Source organism: Mustela putorius, unplaced genomic scaffold, assembly GCF_011764305.1.
Source record: "Mustela putorius furo isolate JIRA1106 unplaced genomic scaffold, ASM1176430v1.1 tig00000129_pilon_pilon_pilon, whole genome shotgun sequence".
Taxonomy (NCBI): domain Eukaryota; kingdom Metazoa; phylum Chordata; class Mammalia; order Carnivora; family Mustelidae; genus Mustela; species Mustela putorius.
The window spans coordinates 39,477,683-39,499,706 of record NW_025421290.1 but is presented as its reverse complement, the minus strand read 5'-3'; the positions used below and the strand labels follow the sequence as shown (position 1 = coordinate 39,499,706).

The window sequence follows — 22,024 nt, the reverse complement described above, 5'->3', positions numbered from 1 at the left end:
GGTTGGGACAATGTTTTTTGGGTATAGGGATTGAATTTGTGACGTGGAATAATGAAAAGGAACAAAACTAAAAAAGAAATAGCTTGTTCCTAATCTCCAAAGCCATTTCATTCCATAGGAAATTTTACCGTCCGGGGTCGAGCCAGGGTGAGATGAACACCTTCTAGCATACTAAGACTGGTATAAGGTCATCCCTAGACCAGAAACTTTCAAGAAAGCTGGTCTTGTTCTCAAGGCAGGTATTATTTTGCAGGATAACTAGACATAAATGGTAAGCAGTCGCTTTTGCACAGCTGGACCCAAATTGTAGTTTTCGCTCTACCCCCATCCTCTCATTTTAGTTAACCAATATTTAAGATAGGTGTCAATGTTTGTAGCTATCCCTGACTGATTGGGTTCAAGTTCCATTTCTCCCACTTAATAGCTTTTTCGTCATCATGCTAGTTAATTAATTTCTTTTCTTTTCTTTTTTTTAAAGATTTTATTTATTTATTTGTCAGAGAGAGAGTGAGCGAGAGCGAGCACAGGCAGACAGAGTGGCAGGCAGAGTCAGAGGGAGAAGCAGGCTCCCTGCGGAGTAAGGAGCCTGATGTGGGACTCGATCCCAGGACGCTGGAATCATGACCTGAGCTGAAGGCAGCTGCTTAACCAACTGAGCCACCCAGGCATCCCTAGTTAATTAATTTCACCAAATCTTTTTCTTTTATAAGCTAAAAACTGGAAATGATAATAGTCCCAGACTTCTCTGGATCTTACCTCCTCCCAGGAAGTCAGGCAAGGATCCCAACTGTTCCAGAATCCACAGACTTCTCTCTTTCTGCCAGCCCAGGGAAATAACCTTTCTAATCTAAAGAGAATCACTAGCCCCCCTCCTTTATTTCCACATCATTCTGCATCTTCTCACAAACTGTCTTCCAGGAATCTTCTTAGGCCTTTCAAAGACAAAAGCCGGTGAATCTGATGGTCTTTCTCTACTTTCCACATGCCCCTGTAGCAGTGATCCAGAGCCAACTAGGCTACCTGATTGAATGGAGAGAAAGAAAAATATTTAGAAGAAACAAATAAGCAATATCCAACTACGTAATCATCATCATCATCATCCCATGTACCAAATACATATTTGCCCTATTGTCTTTTTTTTAAAGATTTTTAAAAATTTATTTGACAGAGAAATCACAAGTAGGCAGAGAGGCAGGCAGAGAGAGAGAGAGAGAGGAGGAAGCAGGCTCCCTGCCGAGCAGAGAGCCTGATACTGGGCTCGATCCCAGGACCCTGAGATCGTGACCTGAGCCAAAGGCAGAGGCTTTAACCCACTGAGCCACCCAGGCGCCCCTGAACTTTAGCTTTTTAACGTTCACCTTTGGTTGGATTCTAGAAACCATTTAAAGTCATTTGTCTTCTTTCAGGGTTGCCTACAGGAAATAAAACCCTTCCTTTAAAAATGGAACAGAACCCCCCATGTAGACCTTGAATAGACCAAGCCACATTGTAGGCTTTTGGACCAAGTATTGACCTCAAGCCAATCCAAACAGCCCCTAGGAGAACCAGCTTAGTCTACCCTAGTAGAATAGACCAGAACAGAGATAGCTACAGCTGCTCATTTGCCTACTTTTGCTTCTCTTCTGTTGCTTATAAGCAGAACTGTGGAATCTTAAAAAGCTAAAATGAAAAGAATAATGCCAAATATTAGTGGGACATGGAGAACTAGAACTCTCAGACCTTGCCAGATGGTGATGTAACTTGGTATAACCACTTTGGAAAACTGGCATTATCTATGAAAGCTCTACATACATATCCGTTATGACCCCACTTTTCCTCCTAGCTATATACCCAAGAGAAAAGGATATATATGTTTACCAAATGACGTGTATGAGAATGTTCATAGCAGAACTATTTTAATAGCTATCAATTGGAAACAACCCAAATGCCCATCAACAATAGAATAAATTATGACATATTCATACAATGTAATATTAAACAGCAATAAGAAAGAATGAACTACAAATTTCACACAGTATAGATGGGTCATGCAAACATAATGTCGAGTAACAGAAGCCAGACACAGAATGTATATTATGCCATCCTGTTCATATCAATTTCAAAAACAGGCAAAATAACCTGTGGTGTTGGACATCAGGATAGAATAAGCCTTTTGTGGGGGATAGTGAATGGAAGGGGACCTGAGGAAGTTTTGGCGGTTCTAATAATGTTTTCTACCTAATCTGGTGCTGATTACCAGATGTGTTCACTTTGTGTATATTTATTGATCTGTAATTTTTGTACTTTGGATGTTATACTCCAATAATACGTTCACTCTCCCCCTGCAAAAAGATGCTGTGGGGAGTGCAGAGGGATGAAACTGCTTGCTGACATAAACAACATAAATGTTGTGTACGGAAGGATCACAGAGGAAGAGGCAGTGGATTGGTTTCTTACTAAGGGTGGGGTTTAGATGGAAGGCGAGTTGTGGGACATTCCAAAATGGAGGAACTCTGTCGAACAAGGCTCCAGGGGTAAGAGTGTGCACGGTGAGTTTGGGAGACGGTGAATTGATCAGTTTAGCTGGTGCAGAAGGTGACTGTCTGAGGAGTTAAGGCAGAACAGTGGATCGAGGTCAAATTGTGGGCAGGCTTCAAATGCCAGTGCTCAGAGATGGGTGGCCCTAGGCCCAGTGACAGCCTGCAGATGTGCCCCCGCCCCCAAATTTGTCCCTATTGTTTAATATTTGGGAGAATAATATAAAAATTCAGATTTCTGGCAACACTGGGATTGTATTTTTATTGTGAAAAATGAAGAATATTTCTTTGTGTTTAACATACAAAGTTTTTACTGTGGATCAGGCTTTATTTTTCTGCCTGGCGCCTGTAACCATTTCATGTGCAACTCCGTATTTGGGGAGCCGTATTCATAAGTACTTATATTAATCCATTTGAGAATTTCCCTGAGGGGCTTTTTGGATAATTTGAAATTAAGATTATTTTATGAAATTATTTTTATTATGGCACACTTCCTAGCATCTCATAGCTTCTCAAGTTAATAGGAAAATATTTTCATTTAGAATTTTAACAGTCTTTTGAGAATGACCAGAAATAATTTTCTTTTTCATTTTAGGTACCCCAGTAATTAAAGAGGATGAGGAAGAAGATAACTAACACCACGTTTTCTGCTTTGTGTTAACTTATTTAAATGTCATAAGAACAATAGATAAGTTTTGTATAATTGTCTATTTTAAAGATTCTGTGTGGGGCAAAAGGTTCTTCAGATAAAACAAATCTCTCATTCCTATCTTTTTTTTAAACCTATTGTTTCTCCCCCCAAACGGTAACACCAACTTCATACATCCTAGTACTTTTTTTAGAAACTCAAATTCTCAGTTTTTTGTCTTCAGTCCCAGTTATGTACTTATGTGGCCCCGTCTACAAAACTTTTATAGACCAGTCATTTTTAACAACAAAGAACAACAAATACTGTTCTTTATTCAGCTTGTTTAGGTTTTTTTTTTTTTTTTCAGACCAGGCATTTAAATATAGATACTTAACTTTTGAATCTGTAGACCATCTTTCCTGAAGGTCTATGTCCTTATGACTCAGAAGCACAAATGTGTTATGCCTTTGGTTCAGAAGGCACCACAGTGACAGGAGGGGTTCCTCTTAGAAGAAATACAAAGCAGTCCTAGAACAAAGACTCCCAAAGCCCAGTTGGAAAAGCTGTGGTGAAAAAGGAAAAATTAATATCTTGGAGGCCTTATAGCCCATGTTATATTTACTTACTTGTTTTTCTAAAAAACATGTGCATTGTCAACTGGAATTTAGCTTGTGTTTGCATGCCTGGCCACTTGAGTCACTGTGCACAGTCAGTCATGCTGTGGTCCGGGTCAGTGGTGAAAATGACGGCCATGATCATTCCTTTGACCACTGCTGTGGTCATGTTATTCATGTGGACCTGACTTTAGGCACACTTTTTGGTTTATAGTCCCTTATATGTTATATAAGGGAATATATGTAAACAGTAGTTATATTTGAATTCCTAGTGTAAATGTTGGCTATTCATATATATCAAAATTTTCTCCAATAACTTTGTTCTGTTGACCCTCATGTTGGGAGAAGTGGTTGCTATAAATTAGAATATAGAGCCTAAAAGACTGCATCTGATACCTTTCAGTAGATTAAATTTAGAATCTCAAAATATATTTTTAGAATGTTTCTAAGTTAGACAGCTCTTAAAATGAATTATGTAAGTGATTATGGAGGGAAAAGAGAAGAGGTATTTCATTATGGGATCCCAGACAAATGGCAACATTTTTGAAGATTGCCTTCTCTATGAAGCATGGTAGGTGACTTAACCTCAAAATTGCAAAGCAATAGTTGGATACAGAGCTTAGAATTTGTAAGGAAAAAAAAAAATCTTTTTGGAAAGTACCAGGTATAGTAGTCAGTAGTCAGTAACCAGAGGAAGTTCATAGCAAGTCATGACTGAATCACAGATTGCAGAAAAGAAGTCAGAGACGCTCTGCCAAATTGTGCCTAAAGTCCCTCAACCAGAGACTGATTCTTATTTCCCCATTTACTTGTGTAAAATCAGTCAGAGGGGAGAGTCATTTTTTTAAAAAGTGATTGCATAGTCCTAGCTTTCAGAAAATTTCAGCTATCATTAAGTGGGAATTACATGAGTTCTCTGAGTCACTCTGATCTAAAGGGACCACTGCTTTGACAATCAATACTAAGTATAAACAGCAAAAGGAAAAATGAGTCCAACACTTTTTTTAGCTTCCTTTTTGTTCTTCCTCATAATCTGATAGGAAGAAATCTTTACTCTGGCTTATACATTCAAAGCCTTTGGGTACTTCTTTTGTGAACTGTAGACAATGAGTATTCCCCGTGGTGATGTTTAAGTCCCCCAAACTAGGAGGGAAGACGATCTTCTTCGGTTGTAGTTCAGTTGTAGTTCACACTTCACCCAGTAGGCAAGCTTGAAGCCATTTTACAATTTATGGATATATTTTCAAAAGTTACTCTGGAAGTGAATGTAATGGGAAGGGATGACTTTATATTGAATCTGTAAAATGACTTACAGTGTTGGTGTGTGGTTTTCTGAATTTTATAATATGGAAACTAATTTTCTCAGCTTCTCCTTGTTTCTTAATGTCTTTAATCACTGATAGTTCTCAAAGAAATGAAAGGTGCTTTTCTGTGTCCATTTCACACAAAATTAATATTTAGTTTCAGCAAATATTTGAATGACTTCTATGCATCCATTTCATGGAGTTAAAAATCAGAATCCATGCCATTAGAAAATGGAAGATAGGATGTATGAGTACGTTCTGAACATTCTCTCCAATCATTCCTTAAATCATCCTTTACTGGAAAATTTAGCGGATACTAAATCCCTTTGGTTTATGGATTATATACTTGACCTACTTGGAATGGCTTTTCTCTGTGCTCCTGGTTTAAAGCATTATGCCATTTTAGTGGCTCATTTAAATTTCTTCTATTCTCATAATGATGGTAGAGCTCTAAAATCAGTTCAGTATTTTAACTTTTCACAGGTAACTTGATTTTAGTCTACAAAGAATTCAACTTTTCTGTGTTCCCTAACTCTAAGCTTATGGGTATATTACCTGGTCAAGACCTTGAAAGGTTTTTGTGTTCTCTGTTCATGGGATTTTATTCCTTTAAATCAGAGTTTCTCAGTCTTGGCCCTATTAACACGTTGGGTTGGATGATATTGTCCTGTGTATTACAGGATGTTTAACAACATATCTGGCTTCTCCTCACTAGATGCCAGCAGTACCCCCTGCTTAGTTGTAACAACCACAAATGTCTTCAGACATTACCATCTGTCCCTTCTGGCAGGGGCATAGGAGCAAATCTGCCCCTGGTGAAGAACCAGTGCTTTATACTAACATTCCTTTTGTCCAGGGTGCATTATTTTCACTCCATTGTCATATATGCCACCTCAGTTATTATATGTGAGAAGGTGCCGTATTTAATAATCATGGGTGGAACGAAAATGGTCCTTGGTGTTTTTTTATTTGGTAATGGTCATTTTAATAATTTTCATATAACACTAGAAACTCAGGGCTGGAAGGTTCAGCTTATATTTTTCATCAGGGTCTCAACTTCTATTTCTTAGCACTCTTGCTTTTCTTAGGACAGTAATTATTAACCTACCTCTCTATCACTCTAACAGAACTCAACTTTATGGTAGATTTTTCTTTATCTCTAAAGTTGAACTTTCTGAGTGTGCTTTTAGAAAATGGATCATTCTTTAAGTGTTCATTCTTTAAATGTTCCTTCATTGTCCACTAATGCATAGAATTTTCCAGACTGTAGCAGTCATTAAATACTGTAGACACCAGTTTTGAATGTGATCAGAGGAATGTCTGATCATGATGGTCACTAACTCGGTATAGTTATAGGATACTTAAATGTGGTTCTTGTGAGGAAAAAGAAATTTTGGCTTGAATAGACACTTCTTCTTATACCTTTTACCAGTGGTCTGAAGTAGAGTAACAAGGAATAAGAAATGAATCTTAACTGTTGATTTATTCTCAAAATCGGTGATGTGTAAGTGGAATGGAAGATTGTTTATCTCTCTGACCCAGAATCTTCTACCTGGGTTTTTCTTAAGATTAAATGGAAGAAGTGTAGGGTCTAGAAAGTTTGGATTTAATCATTAACTTTTAAAAATTGATGTGTGTGTGGGGAGAGGAGTGTCAAAGTATCGATTATATGAGTAGTTAGTGTCTCTCTGACCACAGTCTCTCAATTTGTGAAGACCTTACTTTGTAAGTATTGGTAAAGGGAGGAAACTAATTTCTGAACTGAAAGTTATTCTTTAACTGAAATTTATTCCTTTGACACACATTTTCTTTATTTAGGCTGCTTAAAGGGGCTGTGAAAAATTAAATATAAAGCAAGATTCAGTGTAATGGATTTAGTGCTTCCGTCACAGCTAACTTGACCGTATTCCTTTATCTTCACTCCAGCATGAGGTTTTGGTTTTTGTTTTTGTAAAACCATAAAATAGGCGCAATAAAAAAAAAGGGGGGGTGTGTTTAAAAAAAAAAATCACTGAACTTTCAGAAATCCCACATCTAAATCTCTATCCCTGCCTTTTTATAAGCTAATGACTACAAAGGAAGAAAACTGAAAGAAAAAACCGAGACAGAGTCTTACTTTTTTCCTAAACTAAGAAAAATTTTCTCTTGCCACTTGGAGAAGTCATAACTGGATTCTAGTAAATTTCCCATATTGGGCTAAAATAGAGGGGAACCAGCCAACCAAATTCTGATCCAGCAAATTTAACAAGGGAGTGGGGGAGAATGAACTATTTTGCAGTAGATTTGCACTTTAAAATTATAAACTGGATGTTGGTGGAAAGTACTCCCAAAGGGCAGATAGGTAAATACCTAGCCTGCACGTGGGTATTGGAGAATCCAGCTTCATCCTTGCTCGTTCTAAGCCCACCTGCGCAGTAGTTGTCTGTTGACATAATCAGAGTCAGGATTTCCCTGTGTCCCTTGTTGGTGTCATCTTCCACATCCGCTACATTGACAGTCGTCCCTCTGGGGAATGTGTCAAGTAGAATCCTCTCAGAATAGAAACCTCGTGAGTTATCTTTCCCACATCTAGATTTGCAAAATTAATTTAGATGTTGGTTAAATTAAGTTGTGGCTCATGTTACAAGGGTGGGAAGTTCTTTGCTTCTTGGATCTGTCACAGGGTACCTGCCTCTGAGGTGCTGTCGCCTAGAGGGATCAGTTCCGTCAGGACTGGCGAGTCAGTAGCTATGGAGAATATGCATACAGCTAGCTACTTCTCCCAGGGTGTCAGTTGTGATAACGAGCATCATTCCAGAATCTTTGGCTTCTAGAACCAACTCCATTCTGAAGAACATTTTAACATCTATTAATACTTTGGTAATAATCTTTTATATGCAGGAATTTTGTAGCATGACTTTATGACTAAACTTATTGTGTTAAATTATTTAGAAATGTTGAGTTTCTGAATGTTATTTTGTGAGACATGTTTTAAAATAGTAATAAATTGTGTTATTTTATAAAAAAAATAATTTGTATCTTTTTTGGTTATATGACCCATTACTTTTAGCTAGTACAGAGCAACAACTTCCAATGACATTCAATTCTGAAGAAATTTGGTCTTTGGTCAAACATTCCACAGAGCTTATGTGCGTGTGCATGAGAGAAGCGGGGGAGAGATTGACTCATTTCTTTATGCTTTTTTTTTCTCCCTATAGGACAGTCTCCTGTCCCAGTTTTCTAAGTCTTCACCATAAGTTCTCTGGGCACCGTTTCAATGATTAGTATCCTGGAAAGAGTGCTTCCCAAGAGAGCAAGTTACTACTGCACATGACAAGTCCTAGTCTTCTCCTCACTAGTGGTATGGGAGGTTAAGATTGGTTAACAGGCCCCTGATGTGTGGTCTGGGATAACCTGACATTGGCCAGCCCCTTTGTGATACACAAGAAGTAGGGAAGAGCGTAGCATTTCCCTGCGGAATTTCCATACGGAATGGCCGTAACATTATATGCTGTCTCAGCACGTATTCTGCACTATCAGCTGAATATAATTTTGGTCTCAGAATGGTACTGTAGTGCAGTTTCTACTTCTTTATTCCACAGTTTTTTGGTTTTAAGGATGTTTCTTGCTGCTGTCCTCCTTTAAAAAGCAGATTTTAGTCTCTGAGCCTATAAAGAGAAAACTTTAATTCAGATTAGAAACAGCTGATTACTTTTAGTTCATTATTTTCTAGACTAAAGGGTGGATGTCTAGAATCCTGACATGTATACTGTTATATGTATTGTATTAAATATATATGTATGTATATGTAGATATATAATTGTTATATATAATAAAAGAATCCTAAGTGATAACCCTTCTTTCTAAAATTTAGTCAACTCTGCAGCTATAAGAAGGTGTATCCCTATGTACAGACGTAGACGGATGCCTGCAACACTGGGTGAAAAAAATGAACTCATTATTTTTGTTATGAATGTAGTATGTGTGGGTGAGAATGTGTGTATATGTGTGGTGGCCAGTTGGTGTGAAGCGGCAGTGGGAGCACATGTGTGTGTACGTGTGGAGAGACGGGAACGTATGGTTGCGGTGGAGACTGCTGCAGTGTATGCATGGGGGTGGGGACGGAGTGCTGGGGGGGAGGTGGGAGTGGCTGTGTGTGTACAGATAAGATTCTAAGAAGTAAGTGGGGTGTGTGTACCCAGTGCCATGCCACCAAGATGATGGGAATGAGTTGGGGAGTGGAGGAATGAGGCCATGTTTGGTGGGGGAAGCGAAGACTCGGTATCTGTTGTGAGGGTCAAGTATGTGGAGATCTCTGGAGAGAAGATTGTGAGCGTGGAACAGACCTGACATGGCAGATGAGGACATAAGTGAGTATGCAGAAAAATCTGTAGACTGTATATCAGTATTAGCCTTTATAAATAATTTTTTGCCTTATGATTGTTAAATAGATTGGCTATAATTTTAAAGCCTTGTTACTAGGGGAAAACCCCACTGAATTCTTATGTTCATGTAACTATTTCTGGATTTATTGGGATCTCAAGACAAAACATCTTCAGTCACTGATTCTCTTCAGTCAAACATGGTTTTTTTTTTTTTTTTAAAGATTTTATTTATTTATTTGTCAGAGAGAGAGCGAGTGAGAGCAAGCACAGGCAGACAGAGTGGCAGGCAGAGTCAGAGGGAGAAGCAGGCTCTCTGCGGAACAAGGAGCCCGATGTGGGACTCGATCCCATGACGCTGGGATCATGACCTGAGCTGAAGGCAGCTGCTTAACCAACTGAGCCACCCAGGCGTCCCAGCAGTCAAGCATGTTTTTAAACTGTCCCTCTTTATACCATTTTCATATAAAAGGACTGCTATAAATCTGAAGCATTCATTTTAAACAGGTATGAGGAATTCCTGTAGCAAAACATTTTTACCTGAAAAGGGATTTAAAAGGGGAGAAAAAGGGCGCCTGGGTGGCTCAGTGGGTTGAGCCGCTGCCTTCGGCTCGGGTCATGATCTCAGGGTCCTGGGATCGAGTCCCGCATTGGGCTCTCTCCTCAGCGGGGAGCCTGCTTCCCTCTCTCTCTCTGCCTGCCTCTCCGACTACTTGTGATTTCTCTCTGTCAAATAAATAAATAAAATCTTTAAAAAAAAATAAAATAAATAAAAATAAATAAATAAAAGGGGAGAAAAAGCATTGCTAGATAGCATCCTGAGCCTCATTTCAGGATTTCCTAACATTGTATAGTAAGTTAATATTTACTTATATCTATTTAGCCTTCTAACATTTGCCTGGTAGAAAACGTGCAAAAATGGAATACATTAAAAAGTTCTGCAATTTAAACTTAACGTAGTATGCTATAAAGCTTAAAGATAAAGTAACTGGTTTGTTTGTTTGTTTGTTTTAGTGACATGGGGAAGTCTTCCTAAGAGAATATAGAGCTTAATTACAATGAAATTTTGTATACATGTCAGAAAAACAACAGAATTTTTTTAAATTCTTTTATTCATTTACATGTATTTTGATAACTTCAAATTTAGAACACTTAGAATCAGCATGAACAAGAACTACTATTCAATGACAAATATTTGAAATGGGGGAACAGATACTGTAACCGGTTCTTATTAACCTCCCCATGCAATTTATATCTGTATCTTGTACAGAGAAAAATTGATTTACATAATTCTAGAACTGCAGTATTTTTCTAACACCCCATTCCATAGTCTCAGAATACTCTTCAATTAAACTGATCCAGATGTTTCAAGATGAAAAGTAAGAAATTCGCTTTGTTTGAATAACTAAGTAGCATCTAATTAAGTCACGTTTCTTTCCATTAATGTAAATGAGGAGCAATTTACTGTAAACACAAAAAACTATTCACGGTATTAGTTAACAACAGCTCCTGTATTTACTGAACACTTCTCGCGTTTGCCAGGCCCTGCGCTGAACATCTGAACATGCAATTTCACATTTAATTGCCTCAATGGGACATGTCACGAATTCACATGTTTTTTTACAACTGAAGTTTGCCACAAGGACAGCTGAGCTCCTGCGGACAGGTCTGTATTTGGCACTGCAGCCAGTACCACTCCCTTGGAGCAGGGCAGGGTGCTCACTGGCGAGGCGGTACTAATGTTACCCGAATACCCAGGCCTGACTCCCTCCACCCCCCCCAAAACAAGAGAACATGGCGAAGTCTTCACAACTAAGAGACACACCTGTAAGACAGCACGGAGACAAGGAAATCGGCTGTGATCTACATCTGCACTACAGCCCCACTCCAGGGCCTCAGAAGTGCCCCTCCAGGCCTAACTGCAGGAGGGCAACCTCAGCCTCCTCCTCCTCCTCCTTGGCCTCCTCCTCCCGGATCTGCACCAGCAGCTGGAAGAGGTTAGGGGCAGGCCCTTCCCCAGCCCCCGTCAGCCACAGCTGCCTTCGGATGGCCCCGCTGTGGTTGGCCCCTGCAATGACCTGTTCCAGGCGGGCCTGGTTCACGTTATCCTTATCTATGGCCCCTTTCTCCACCACCTTCTGCAGAAGAGGCTCCAGACGAATGACATAGGCAGACAACTTCTCTCCCGGGTTCTGGTAAGTGTTCAGAAATCTGACCTGCGCATCCCTAGAGCTCTCCACGCTGCCAAACACCTGCTCGAGTGCCTTCAGGCATTCGGCAGTGGTTATGGAAGGGTTGTTAGTCTTGAGGATGCGGATGACATCAGCGGCAGGGCCTCTAAGACTCTCCATCAATCGCCGCCTCTTTTCTAAATCAGACACCTGCCACTCCTCTAAAACCTCATGAGTGTGTTCCAGCCAGGGATCAAAGGTCTCCTCCCCGGGCCCCGGGATGTCCCTCCCCGAGAAGAGCGTCAGCTTCTTGTACCATATGGACTCAACAAGAGGCTGAATAACGTTATCCAAAATATAGTTTAGCATCTCTGCAGGCATATCTGGGCCTGGGGCGGGAGCGGGGTTCTGAAAGCCAAGGACGCGGGCAACATCTTGCACGGTCCACCCCTCTCTCGCCAGGAAGAGGTGCAACCTTTCTAAAAACTCAGCATCGGAAGTCGGGGGTTTAAAGACCACTTTCCAGACCCCTCCTTTCCCCGGCATCTCCCTGGGGATCGCGGCGTAATCGACAGCGCCAGTGAGCTCTAACAAGGCTGCTTTCGCATTCTCTTCCCTCCAAAACATTCTCCCAAGCACTCGATAGGGCACCTGAGGCATCGCAGCCTGGAGGGTCTCCTCGATTTCAGCCTCATCACAGTTCACTGGGATCCCCCAGACCAGCAGGGCTCTCTGGGAGTTCACATCCATCCCTCTGCACCAGTCTTCCAACAGTGTCATCGCCATTTTCCCAACTATCACGGGCCCCAATTCTATAAATACGGATTAGGCTGTGTCTGCCTGTGCTCTAGGACTCAGAACAGCTGCCGACACTCGCCCCAATATGCCCGAGGGAGGCAAGCTTCACGCGATCACAATTAACAAATGACACCAGAATCCTGCTCTTGTCCTTTCGCTGCCCGCCCCCCCAAGTCAGTCCGTCGGCTCGTTCTCGGAGCGAAGCCTCGGGGAGGCTGAGGCAGTCGGTCACGCGTCCGCCGCCACCTGGCGTCTCCGGTCGGGGTCCGCAGCCGGGGTCTCCACGCGCAGGCAGGGGGTCGCGTCGCCGCGAAGAAGGAAGGCGAGGAGCGAGGGCGGGTGGCCAAGGCTGGAACCGCGGGGCTGGAGGGGCGCCGGGGTGTGGCCGCGGGGCGTGGCCGCCTTCTCCCTGCAGCCGGGGCGCCGGACACCCGCGGCACCTCCCGGGAGACGATCCCGCGGCGTTCGCGGTCGGAGGCCGGCCCTCAGGCGGAGGAGCGGCTGCTGCTGTGCAGACGAAGGTTGTGTCGTCCCCGAAGGAATAGACAGTTCTGAGGTCTCGGCGGCGGCGGCGGCGAGCCCAGGCCGCAAGCGGCTTCCTTGCAGACGCGGTGATGGCTCCAGGCGGCGAGGGCGTCTGAGGACCGAGGACACAGGCCAGGCAGCGGACGCGCCAGAAGGACGGGGAAACGACGCTGCAGGTGGCGGAGGCAGGGGCGGGCAGGGGCAGCCGTGCGCCGGCTGCAACCGGCTGCGGCGGTGTGGCGCAGCTCCGCCACCAGGTCGTCCGACCCGCAGCCCTCGGAGGCGTTCCTGCCGCAGTGGGGGGCGGGGCCGGCTCCCGGAGCGCCTTTCCGCCAGGTCCCGCCCCCGCGGCTGGGCGTAGCCATGGCAACGGCGGCCTTGAGGACGCGAGTTCCGCGCGCTCCCGCGGTTGGCGGGGGTCGAGCGGTTGCCATGGTGCGAGGCGCTCCGGGCACAGCTTACTCTGAAGGCGCATTTCCTTTTTCACATTTTCCAGAATTTTTTTTTTTTTTTTTTGTAAACAAAGCACCGTGTTTAAACGAAAATTCAGGAGTGGAGTGAAGGTGACGTCCGTCAAAGCAGACTGGCCTACCGCTGCGTAGGAAAAATACCGGCTTCGCTTGTCCACCTGATTGCCTTCTGCACGCTCGCTACTTCATCTCCACGAAACTAACCCGTGGGAAGTGTGCTTTGTACATATTTTTGTGTGAGACACTGAGTTGAGACTTTTCCTTGTCTAAAATTTTGTAAAAATACCTGTATCTTTTCAGGAATCTTTGTAGCCAGGCAGACACGCTAGCTTGTTGTACCCCCCCCCCCCCTGTCCTGGCATCATTTGACAAAAAGGTGATAAAAGAGAATCTTTGTAGTTCAAAACTGTCAAGTAATCCCCTGCAAGCAAAACGGAGACACCCAACCTCAATCCCGGGTGGTGAAAATCTCCCCAAAAGAACACAGAATTCAACTCCGAATTTTTAAAACCTTATTTAATAAAAGGTTTAAAGATACAGAAGAACATTCAAAAGTAAATAAGTTACATAGGTACATTACAATCACATCCGCAAGATTTACTTTAGTGTGTTATTTTTTCTTTTTTATAAAAAGCACACAAAAAATAAAATCTTCAGTCTGGTCTATCACAACTGTACAGCAAAAGAGGTAATATTTATATATATATATACACACTATTTTAATATGTAACAGTCTTTTTAAAAAAGGGTGCCACAGGCAGCAAACACACAAAAGGCAGTGTCTGATCATTTTTTTCCAAAATAAAAGGAATATACTTATTTATATGCTATTAAAATATTTGTACAATAATTACAGACTGTCAAGGCTGTTCCTGTGCTGTCCCCTCCAAACAAGGCCTTCAACTTAGAGACAAATGAGGGAAAGTTGAAACAGCTGCAAACTGTTAGAGGCAAATATTAACACAGCAAAACATGGGGAGGACATACAATTGTTATATAAAAATATGCATACTTCCTGTAAACCTAAGGATTTAGGCTTGCCAGTCTGGTAATAAATACCATTCGAAAAAAGATAGCCCCAGGGAAAATATATTTAAATAGCTGAGGCTTGAGTATGTGTTGTATTCCTCCTTCATCTTAACATCTGGCACATGAGAAGAAAGAGGTCAGGTCACTGAGGCAGTTAAATATAGGGGATCTCTCTCGACATAAGCAACATACAACCTCTGTGTCAGGGGTAGGGGGGGTGGCAGAAGGGATGAGGGTGTCCCTTAGCTGTGAGGGGGGCCGCGGAAGGCATGGAGGACAGTGTGCTGAAGCACAGTCTCCTTGGGTGGGTGAGAGACCTCAGAAATGGTCTGGAACACAGGCACTAGGTTAGCTTCATGCCCTTAGCTAAGTGTAGGTGGAGACTGGAAGATGGATATGGGAGATGGCGTGGGGAGGGCATCAGAAAGCCGGAGTTGTTTGTCATTTAACTTCTTTAAGCAAACAGCTCTGAACAGAAGACAGTAAGAAAAAGAATGAACAAAAGACGAGCTAATTGTGTTCACAGGGAGAAAGCACCATAAAGGATATACCTGTCCCAACTCCTATGGCTGCACCTACTTTGTTCGCATGTCACTTGGAACAATGGCATCTGCCCGCTACACGTTTTAACTTTCACCAAATATTCTAGATAGGACTCCACCATGGAGCATGAGCCCTTCTAAAATACAGTGTCTGGTGGAATTAATACACAGGTACCAGCTTGATTTTCTCCACCAACATTTACCCAGTCTGGTTTCTATGAGCTTAGAATAGGAGAATTACTCTAAACGAAGGAGGTTTCCTCTTACCATGTGTCTACAGAGGAGCCTGAAACTAAATACTACCGAAATAGAAAAAACCTCGGGAAACATAAGTAGCACTTTGGGGCAAAGCTGCGAAGGCACTCTTATTATACAAGTGATTGAGAAGACAGCCTAAATTTGCCACCCTCCTGTTTCCGGAGGGTATGCCAGATTTTTGCAGTCTTGGGACCATGAAGAAGCCTTTGGGGGAAATTAACTGGGAACTTGAAGATGTAGGTAGCTTCCTGGAGTCTGGCAGGGAGAAGAATTTTGTTACTCCCATCACTGGGGTCCTGAAGAACCATATTAATGCATCAATGAATGCTGAGAAACACCTGTTAGTGCAGTTTAGAAAGAAACTCCCTCCCCACTCCCTATCAGACAAGGCGCCTTTTGGCTATCTCATAAGGAGAGTGGCAGAATTTTTAGCTCCTTCCTAACCTGCTGACCTGTCATATATATGCATTCACTTGTAGCTTTTAACACAACTAAGGCTGAATAACAAGATAGAAAAGTAACTCAGCCCTCCTACAGGACTGGCAAGTGCTGGGGCCCCTAGAAACTTCCAGCCCTTCACTTCAGTGACTCCATGCCAAATATGGCTTCAGTCAAGCCAGAAACAAGGCCAGAATCCTGGCTTCCAGCCAATCCCCTCAGGCAACTTGAAAATACAGCCAGAGAAGAGGTAGCAATTAAGAACTGCCTTTGAGCTCCCTTGCTTCTGCTAGTCTGTGTGTGGCTTTGGTGACACCTTACACCTTTCTACCCTCTTTCAGTGCTACTATCACTCCTAATGGCAAGAGCTTCCAGAGCAATGAGGTGAGGGACCTTAGGGTCTTAGGAATGGGGGGTGGGGTGGATGCCAAGAAGGTGCCTTGTTTTGGGATAAATGCACTTGGGCCTCTGTAAAGCAGGAGGCCCCTGGTCCCTGAGAGGATGTTAAAAATTAAATATTACGAATAAATAAATAGCTCCCAAATGACACAAGTCAAGGAATGAAGGCTCCTGTCCAATCTGGTTAGGAGACCTCGCCCTCCCAGGGAAGGATCCAGAAATCTCCAGCAGGCAGGACTGGGGGCTGCACTAGACCAGATGGGATGGGGATAGAGGGGAGCAGCCAAGGGCAGGAAAGAGGCAGGGAAGGAACTCGCACCAAGGGGGAGCAGGCTGGGCCCCGGATAAGCTCCCTTTGCAGCCTCCAGGGCCCAAAGGTGTTTGGCAAAAAGGTGGGAAGCAGGAGAGTCAAAGGTCTATCTCAGAGTTCCCTCCAGCCCAGCCCAGCAGCTTCCACTCTCTGCACCCTTCCTAGCCCCTCCGGGGCGGCTCCGGAGAGGAACGCTGCCCCACCCCCACCCCACCCCTATTCAAGAAACTGTTCAGCCCCAGCAGGCTGCGGGCCAGCAGCAAAGGGACAGGCACCTGTCCTCTGACCTCTAGGCATTCCGGCAGCTCTCCTCCCAGAGGAGGTGGCCTGAGGACTGGGTCACTGGAGCAGCGTAGGCCTGGCCCTTGTCATACAGGGGACAGCACGGGTACCAGGCTGAGCTCCCTCTCAGAGAGGACCGCCACACTCCCTCCAGGGGAGTCCCTTTGGCCGGGGGCTTGGGGGCAGGACCTGTGCCACCTCGGATGTCCTCGGGGAGGGGAACCATCCTGCCTGGCTCTCCACGACCGAAGGGGTGGGGGGGGTGGCGGGGACACACAAAGAGGAACGGGGTGGCAGACATCCCGGCGTGGGTGGCGGCGACGGCCCTCCCGAGGGGCAGCCCCAGCCGGCAGGGACCTTCGCTGTTCCGCGGTTCCAGGAGAGCGTGAAGACGACTTCCGACCCCGAATGCAAGAGAACTGGATCCTGCAGCCCTGAAGACTGCTCCTGGGCCTTTGGTAACTACCAGAGCCGTTTATTTTATTGTCTGGTTCGGCAGAGCAGAGTCCGCGCCGTCTCTGGGCGCTCCCTCTGGCGGCTCCCGGGGGCTGCGGGGGCTGCGGGGGCTGCAGGGGCTCGGGCCAGCCGCGGGGCGCCCTCTCGGCCGGGCCCCCCCACCCCGGGCCGTCAGCCCCGCTCCCCCGCGCCGCTCTCCTCGCGCAGGGCCGGCTGGTGGGGAGAGTTGGAAGCTGCGGTGGCCGCAGCAGCCGCCGCTTCCTTCTCCTTCTGCCTCAGCGCGGCGGCCTTCTTCTCCTGCTCGGCGTGGCTCTTCATGTGGGCGCTGCGGCTCTTCACCTTGTAGAACACCCTGCGGCGGGGCAGGAGGGGCTCAAATCAGAGGGCCGGCCCCACTCCCCGGGGCCAGCAGGCCCGACAGCGCGCGTGCACGCGTGTGTTTGTGCAGTGTGCGAATGCGCACCCCACCGGGGCGCCCCGGCCCTGCCTGATGCGCTCGGGCCACACGGCCCACTCACTCCCACCCCTATTCCAGGGGAGATGGGTTCCTGACTCAGCCCCATCATCCCTCTCCTCAGAGCCGCCAGGTGACATCACTGCCCTAGAAACCCCCGTTGCCAATCGGAAAGCAAGGCGAGAGCTCCCACTACCTCTGCCCTTTCCCCTCGAAAGCAGCTTTCCCTGCCCTCCCCAGGGGTGGCCACTCTGCTAGGTCCCAGAGGAGGCAGGGCCCACCATCTTACCTGCCACATTTTTTACAAGGGAAAGTGTTCTCCTGATTTTGGGTCTTGTTAAATGTCTCCGTTTTTTTCTTCTTCTCTGAAAAAGGTAGTGCCCTCCGTGACTTCCCGGCGCCCTCCCTTGGCTTCTCTGAGGCCTGGCCACCAGCAGACCCAGGGGCATTGGATTCATGGCTCCGGAGGATGAGGACGTCATTGGCCTGGAGAGGATCAGACCAGGACAGGTGAGACTGCGAAAGAGAGTTCCCTGAATTCTAGTATCGCAGGGAACAGAGGGCTCTTGAAGGTCCTGCGCTCCTGCCAAATGGCCTTCTGGAATCTACTTGAATCTTTTCAGTGATAAGGGACTCACGTCTTTTTGGCAGCTGATTCCAGTCTTTGGCCAACTCTTTCCCCCACTGCCCCCCGCCCAAGGATTTTTAAATTTTTATTTATTTGACAGAGAGAGAGACAGCGAGAGAGGGAATATAAGCAGGGGGAGTGGGAGAGGGAGAAGCAGACCCCCCACTGAACAGGAAGCCTGATGTGGGGTTCGATCCCAGGACCCCGGGGATCGTGACCTGTGCCAAAGGCAGTCCCCTTAACAGCTGAGTCACCCAGATACCCCGTAGCCAACTCAATCTTTACAAAGCTGTTGGTACAGCTGTTCTGTGCGACAGCCCTAGCTGCCACAGGACTTCCCCATGCATCTACCTGACGAGGAGGCCTAGATGTCTCCATTAATGATGTCTGCATGTTTGCAGTCATTTAGCCCATTCACTCGTGCCTGAATTCCATAAATGAGATGCAAGTCCACATGACTATGCCAGGTGCTGGGGATACAGAAGTGACAGACAGGAACCCCTGCTCTCAGAGAGCTCGAAGTCTAGTGAATGGGACAGACAACAGGAGCCATCAAGGGAAATAACCAAGCAGGCAAGCAGACGATGGAGAGCAGAGGACCGTGGCACAGAGCTGGAGAGGTGCTGCTCAGGACACAGAATCATGGGCTCTGAGTCAGGGAAGCCTCAGATGGCCATCGAGAGTCATGTCTGTGCACAGGCTGACCCTCACAGGGACGTATTCACAGAAGTCAGCAGAACTCCATGCAGCTTGTGCACAGAGCACAGCTCCCGGAGAAGGAGCGCAGCCAAGTCTCCGAAGGGAGGAGACAGCTGTGAGTCTGCAGTCTGGGCTGAAAGCGCAAGTGTACGACATACTTGTTTTTTTTTTTTTTCTTAACTCTCACAGTAGTTCCTTAATAGGCCCTTCCCATCCCTACTCTTTGGAGGCACCTCTCCCTGACAAGAACACCTCTGGCTGGTACATCCTGCTTCTTGGTCTGCGACAGAGTGGACGGGGCCTCATTATGAGAACCACGGGCAGGTTACTCAGCATCTCTGAACCCAGTGTCCTCTATCTTCCAGGTACGGGTTAACACTTTATGGGGTTACCGTGAGGAATCAACAAGAAATAACGGGCAGGAGGGCACCATGTGGAGAACATATGTGAGGGGCCGTTCTCACGGTCTCAGCTTGTTCTTGTCAGATGTCCTTGGCAGGGACACAGCTCACTCAGGGGGAGCCTGCCTGACGTACAACTCATAAATGCCTCCCCACCGTCCCACACGCCTTCTTCTTGAGTCTCAGATCCAGACGCAATATAGTATAAAAATTAATACAGGGGCGCCTGGGTGGCTCAGTGGGTTAAAGCCTCTGCCTTCGGCTCAGGTCATGATCCCAGGGTCCTGGGATCAAGCCCCGCATCAGGCTCTCTGCTCAGCAGGGAGCCTGCTTCCTCCTGTCTCTCTGCCTCCCTCTCTGCCTACTTGTGATCTCTATCTGTCAAACAAATAAATAAAATCTTTAAGAAAAAAAACTAATAGCAGACTTTGGAGTCAGGCTGCCTACTAGCTATCTTACCTAGGGGCCTCAATTTCCTCATCTGTAAAATGGGAATAATGACAGTACCTACCACACAGGGTTATGAGGATTAAAGGAATTAAAAGCATAAAGTACTTAGAACATTTCCTGCTGGGGCGATGATGATGATCGATGATCGCCATCACCTTGTTCCTGTTCTGCCCTCCCTCCCACAGCCCCAGGCCCAGCTCCGTCCCTCCTCCTGGTGCTGGACTCCCCCAGCGGAGGTCACACTTACCGACTCATTGGCCTGTAGTGTCTGTGTGGCTTTGACAGCCGCCGCCCTCCGGCTTCGCTCTCGCCCCTCTTCCTGCTCTCCCTTCTCCGGGGTCTCTGGCACTTGCTCCTCCCCCTCCTTCCTGGTCTCCTTTACTTCCCTCTTGGGCTCCAGCCTCTCTTCACCTGGAGACTCTCTTCTGGGAGGAGGCACCCTAGGGAACTTCTGGGAAGTCTACAGGGGACAAGAGCAAGGGCAGTGAGCCTGGAGCATGGTTACACAGCCGTACTGCCCTGATTCTGACCCAGCCAGAGGCCACTAGCCCCTGATCGTCCTGCTTGCCTGGCCCAGCCTGGCCTGGCCCTGCCCGGCCTCCTGTGCTACAACTCCATTTCCTGCCCCCGCTGGTCTACCTAGGAAGGAGGATGGAGTCTTGAGCCCTGGAGGCCCTCAGGAAGAGACAGAGCCCTCGAGACTGACTTAAAGGCAGGGAAAAGGCAGGCCAGTCCAAGACACACCCTTCAGCAAGGTGGTCTGGTGGGGCCAGGCAGCAACCTTAGCTGCAATCCTAAACCACCTCTGTCATGCTTTCGGGACCTGCGCCCACTTTCCACCTGCACAATGGGGACCAAAACAATCTCTCCTTAGTGCAGCATGTCAGCCAAGTGTGGACTTTGAACCCCAAGATGATGTCAGGTGGATACATGGCCAGAAAATTAAATAACATTCGCTCTTCAATTTTCTTTCAATCCCGACGGTGTCAAGGACAAAGTTTTGAGTCGGGTCTTAATGTGTCTTTTTTATCCTTCTCCAGATTTCGTTAAACAGAAATCAGGCCTGAGACTCGGAGTCTTGGCAGGTAAGAGTATCTACCCAGAATTTAATAACATTGTTTGATTTTCATTATCTATTTATTTTTAGTACCTTCTATGGCAAACAATACTGGTGATACAGTGTTTCTCTTCTAAGTAAGAAATGATTTGATTGAAAGAAAAATATGAAGTAGTAGCACAGGTGGTGTGTGATAGTGACACTATCGGTAGCTGCGCCACATTGTTAGGCAACAGGGTTAGAGATCTGCCATGAGGGGACAGTAAGTCAGGGCTGGTCCAAGTACTGTGGGAAAACTCCCAACGTTCTGCACTGACACAATCCATTATTCCCCTGACACTGGTAGACAGAGAAGGGAACCTAAAAGGTCCAGGTCCAGTGCCCAGGATATTAGCTCCCTGGGGCGGTCAGGGACACTGCCTTCCTTTCTCTACCCTCCAGGGACTTCCAGAGAGGTTGGCCTCAGGCTCCCAACTCAGCCCCTTGCCCCAGACACAGTCAAGGCTCAAAGCAGCGGAGGCTTGGGAAGTGAGTCACCTTAATATCCACTTCAACCTCTTCCTGGGCCGACTTCTCATCACTTATATCCACGTCCCCGAAGGTTAGCGTCCCATTGCGGCCAATTTTCACCTGCTTCTTGTAGGTGTAATAGAACTCCACGCACTGGGCCACCGTCTTGGTCTGGATCTGGTTGGAAGACAAAACAAGGTCAGAGCTCCTGGTTTAGCTCACCTGCCGGGGGATACTCCAATCCTTCCCATCCACGTATGTACCCCCCCAGCCGCAGCAAATCTTAAACCCAAGAAACCCAGGAAATACAATCATTTCTCCAATGCCTATTCAGAATAAACCGCTGACCAATGCTTCAACACTATTAAAAATGAGGGGGGGGGAAGGCTAAAAAACAACATGAGGGGGCGCCTGGTGGCTCAGTGGATTAAGCCACTGCCTTCGGCTCAGGTCATGATCCCAGTGTCCTGGGATCGAGCCCCGCATGGGGCTCTCTGCTCAGCGGGGAACCTGCTTCCCCTTCTCTCTCTGCCTAACTCTCAGCCTACTTGTGATCTCTCTCTGTCAAATAAATAAATAAAATCTTTAAAACAACAACAACAACAACAAAACAACAACAACAACAACATGAGGCCATTGGGGAGACCTGAAGAGGGATTGCATATTAGAGAGTATTACTGTATCAGCTTCAATTTCTTAGGTATAATGATGGTATTGTGGTTTT

At 45.9% G+C, this 22,024-nt stretch overlaps 3 protein-coding genes across 8 annotated transcripts in view; 1 reads left to right on the top strand and 2 right to left on the bottom strand.

The window, feature by feature from the left end:
• The window catches only part of DNAL1 (dynein axonemal light chain 1), a 35,025-nt gene extending 28,679 nt beyond the window's left edge, over positions 1-6,346 (top strand). For all 3 annotated transcript variants that reach the window (XM_004739312.3, XM_013058856.2, XM_013058863.2), the window contains one exon: positions 3,112-6,346. In XM_004739312.3, coding sequence (XP_004739369.1) covers positions 3,112-3,152 — 41 coding nt within the window. In that variant the 3' untranslated portion in view covers positions 3,153-6,346. The remainder of the gene's footprint in view (positions 1-3,111) is intronic.
• A 4,170-nt stretch (positions 6,347-10,516) lies between these two features.
• On the bottom strand, positions 10,517-12,381 carry PNMA1 (PNMA family member 1). The gene has a single exon (XM_004739311.3). The coding sequence runs from the start codon at positions 12,378-12,380 to the stop codon at positions 11,319-11,321; it is 1,062 nt and encodes a 353-aa protein (XP_004739368.1). The 5' UTR covers position 12,381; the 3' UTR covers positions 10,517-11,318.
• A 1,504-nt stretch (positions 12,382-13,885) lies between these two features.
• Positions 13,886-22,024, bottom strand: part of MIDEAS (mitotic deacetylase associated SANT domain protein) — a 70,283-nt gene continuing 62,144 nt past the window's right edge. For 3 of the 4 annotated variants that reach the window (XM_045072570.1, XM_045072577.1, XM_045072574.1), the window contains 4 exons: positions 21,328-21,477; positions 19,981-20,193; positions 17,845-18,041; positions 13,886-17,453 (listed from right to left, as the gene is read on the bottom strand). In XM_045072570.1, coding sequence (XP_044928505.1) covers positions 17,273-17,453; positions 17,845-18,041; positions 19,981-20,193; positions 21,328-21,477 — 741 coding nt within the window. In that variant the 3' untranslated portion in view covers positions 13,886-17,272. The remainder of the gene's footprint in view (positions 17,454-17,844; positions 18,042-19,980; positions 20,194-21,327; positions 21,478-22,024) is intronic. The other variant, XM_045072582.1, reaches the window with a different exon arrangement.